Here is a 3,375-nt window from a genome sequence, read left to right on the forward strand (position 1 = left end):
CGCTCCACATTCTGCAACACAGTACACATTCTTGCTACTCAATAAAATAATGAAATAAACATTGTGGTAGGGGATGTATCCAGATGATTTTATGATTTTTCTATTCTGCTAGATATGTGGTATAAACAATTCAATATAGCTTAATGATGTTTAACCCATTTTCACAATTAATTTTTTTCAGTATAATCAGTTTTTAATATGAACAAACCTGTTTGTTGAACTGCATAATGCCGAGGTAGGGGAAGACCCAGGCGCAGGAGGCAGGCAGCAGTTCGCTGTCGGCCCACGATGCCCACTGCCAGATGCGAGCCTGTGTCTCTGCATCCTCACCTCGCAGACTACCATTGGCCACTAATGGAATGACTCAATTTAGTGCAAACAAATCAGTATCAATGAGAAAGGTAACCATAATTTAGCCAGACTGGCTAAATAATTTAGTCCAACTTTCATTATTTTACTATTTAACATTTGGCCCAACTTCAACAATATTAAATCGAAAAGATGTCAATTGATTGGCCGTAAACATACATACAATAAAACTCTTTGAAGATAGATTAAATTAATCAAGTAATTACAAACATATTGACCCAAAACAGTGACAATTATTTTTCTTAATAGAACATTTGCTATTACAAAAGTTTCATTACATTAATATGTTTCATGTTCTTAAACTGAGCTATTATTTCGTAATTAAAACATAAATTAGATTTTATAACAAAAGTTAACATGAAAATATAAATAACATAAATTTACAAGTAATGTCAATAATAGATGATGAAGACTTACCATAATAAGCTATGGCATTGCTCTCTGTGAGAACAACTTTTCCATCAGCACTTTCATAAGCCGGTACCTAAAATAGTAGGCAAATATTACACGTCACCGGCGAACACATCTTGACGCGAACTCACAACTTACACTCAACTTTTTAAGCACTCACTTTGCCCGCTGGGAATTTTTTCAGGAACTCATCAGATTTATTTGTCTCGCCAAACACGAAACCTGGTGCAACTTTAAGATCGACCCCGGAGTACTGTGCGGCGATCAACGCCTTATAAGCACGGAAGTTTGTCGGATAAGTATAAAGTACCTACAAAAAATAAGGCTATGTAACATTAATAGGCAACGTAACAATAACTTCACTATTTATTGCAATTCAAAAAACCCTTTGATTAACGAGATAAATTAAGCCAAATTTAAACCCACCCCGGCCGCCATGGTTGACTTTGTCGGAAAGAGAAAGATCTTGAGGGAGGGAGGGAAGGGAAGTTGACCAAAGTGACAGCTGATTGTGACATTGGCATTGACATAAGTTAAGAGACAATGTTTCCTCATGACATAATTCACGACGATACTTTATTTTTAGTAACGCTAAGGATTCAAATATTTAAAGATGAATTACAAATACAGAAATTAACTTAAATACGTTACATTCAGACTTGAATTTAATCGTCAGGGTCTCACTAATCATAATCTCTATAAACAGATTGGTTGTAAGGCGTCATATTTTGTGCATATTTGAGTTTAGCACTGACCATTCTGGTTGGACCTGGTGGTTAGGGTTCGAAAATTGATTCAAAATAGGATTGACTGTTAAAAATTAACAACATCAAAGGCGCTTTTAAGTCGGAACGAAGCAATAGCAATCATTTGGTAATCATCTCCAAGCAACAGCCTAACAAAGTATCAAAAAGTGCCTGTGCTTTAGACATTCTGTGTCAACTATCATCTTACTCTTTGGTCATAGGTACATTTCGTTACATTTTTAATCTTTGGTGCGGTTTTGCGAATTGGAGTAGTCAATAATTATAATATTTGCATTATAATTTAAATAAACAACATAAATTACTTAATTCTCTTTTGCTCTGTTGCTTCATTAAATTAATAAAAATGGTGAGTATTTTTTTTAAACGGGACGTTAATGATGTATGAAAAAATTAGAATTTAATGATGGTGCTTCTTGGGTGTATTCGATTGTTAGCCATTTCTTTAAACATATTTGAACTTCTAATTTATGATGTATACTTAAGACTAGATGTAAATCCAAACAAATTTGTGAATACTGGAATTTTTAAGGAACAACCACCTATAAATGTAACTATGGTTTGCTACTCATGGTTATCATAGGATTGATGGAAAATTGCTATTTTTATTAATACTCAATTAATTAGATTAATTACTCCGACCAGAATATGTATAAGATAATCTATAATCTTGGTCATGAAAAGTTAAGTTTCCAATAAGAAATTGTTCACTTTGACACACAATTGAGGTGTGGGAATAAAATATAAGTTAGCATGTTTTCCTAATTTAACTAAACCAAATCATCCAATTAAACTATATGAAAACAAAATATTAATTTCAGGGGAATGAAAATTCAATTCCTATGGAACTATGTTCAAACTGTAAGTATGAAATAAACATTGTTTAGTTTTGTTTCATTACTTCTGTCTATAACTATCTCCCTTGCAATTAATGATGTTTGATAAACTGTTTATTTGAAAATTTGCTTTGATGAATTACTATTAATCTAACTGCCCACCACTCCCAGGTTTGGCCTCACCGGTTTGTGTATACTTGTGAGCAGGGAATAGCATTCTAACTTGCGACGAGTCTTGTGTAGCAAAGCAACCGAGTGCAGCGTAGGGTGTGCAAACAAAAGATAACGGCAAATTTGTTTCAGCCCGTGTTAACTGCCTTGATTTTAAGGTGGAGAACTGTGAGTGTCGTAGTGTCACTCGCGCCCAGTCGTCATCACCATGTTGCCATGTTGACACACCGCACGTACACCTACTACATCCAGAACTATTTTTGCCCACATGTGCTTTACTCAAGTTGATGTGCAATTTGCACTGCAACTATTCATTGTTGGTTAGATACTTCACTAAATGACACAAAGATAGTTCTGGACTTACATAACATGAAGCCGTCGTGCTGTGGCTAGTGCATCCGCCTCACGTCTGCCGCTAGAGCAGTCACTAGAGTATTTGGTGGACGTGTGTTACGATTAGAACGTTGTGCCGGTGCCGGCGCTACGCAGATAATGGCATATGGTGTAGATGTTGGCTGCTCCATAATCTCTACTTCTCGATTTTAACATTGTTTATTATTTGTTTCTAGCAAATAAATGCAGCCCATACCGAGCGCGGGTTATGACTCCCCTGTATTTACTTTATTATTGCCAAACACTAATTCTTTCGTTACCTAGTGTCAATATACACTTTTACTGAAATACAAAATGATTATTACTTATAATGTACGCTGTCCCACCTAAAACAAATTATTCTATAAATATTCCAACATGATTCGAAAATCGCCCATAGGAAGTTGTGCGGCGCGCCGACCGCACCATGTGTCATTTTAATTGTAATGAGG

At 35.4% G+C, this 3,375-nt stretch overlaps 1 protein-coding gene and 1 long non-coding RNA gene across 2 annotated transcripts in view; one reads left to right on the forward strand and one right to left on the reverse strand.

Moving 5' to 3' along the window:
• LOC106100872 (elongation factor 1-gamma) overlaps positions 1-1,296 on the reverse strand; it is a gene marked incomplete at its 3' end in the record, with an annotated part of 2,367 nt that extends 1,071 nt beyond the window's left edge. Inside the window, 5 exon segments of the mRNA XM_013279936.1 lie at positions 1-11; positions 209-351; positions 787-853; positions 941-1,090; positions 1,207-1,296. Of these exon segments, the coding sequence (XP_013135390.1) occupies positions 1-11; positions 209-351; positions 787-853; positions 941-1,090; positions 1,207-1,218 (383 nt within the window).
• Positions 1,297-1,684: 388 nt separating this feature from the next.
• Positions 1,685-3,369, forward strand: LOC106100878. The gene is made up of 3 exons (XR_001225463.1): positions 1,685-1,893; positions 2,366-2,405; positions 2,684-3,369. It is a non-coding gene; the product is annotated as an uncharacterized LOC106100878 (long non-coding RNA).
• The last annotated feature ends 6 nt before the right edge of the window (positions 3,370-3,375 follow it).

The sequence above is a fragment of the Papilio polytes genome, unplaced genomic scaffold (assembly GCF_000836215.1).
Source record: "Papilio polytes unplaced genomic scaffold, Ppol_1.0 DF824035.1, whole genome shotgun sequence".
NCBI lineage: Eukaryota > Metazoa > Arthropoda > Insecta > Lepidoptera > Papilionidae > Papilio > Papilio polytes.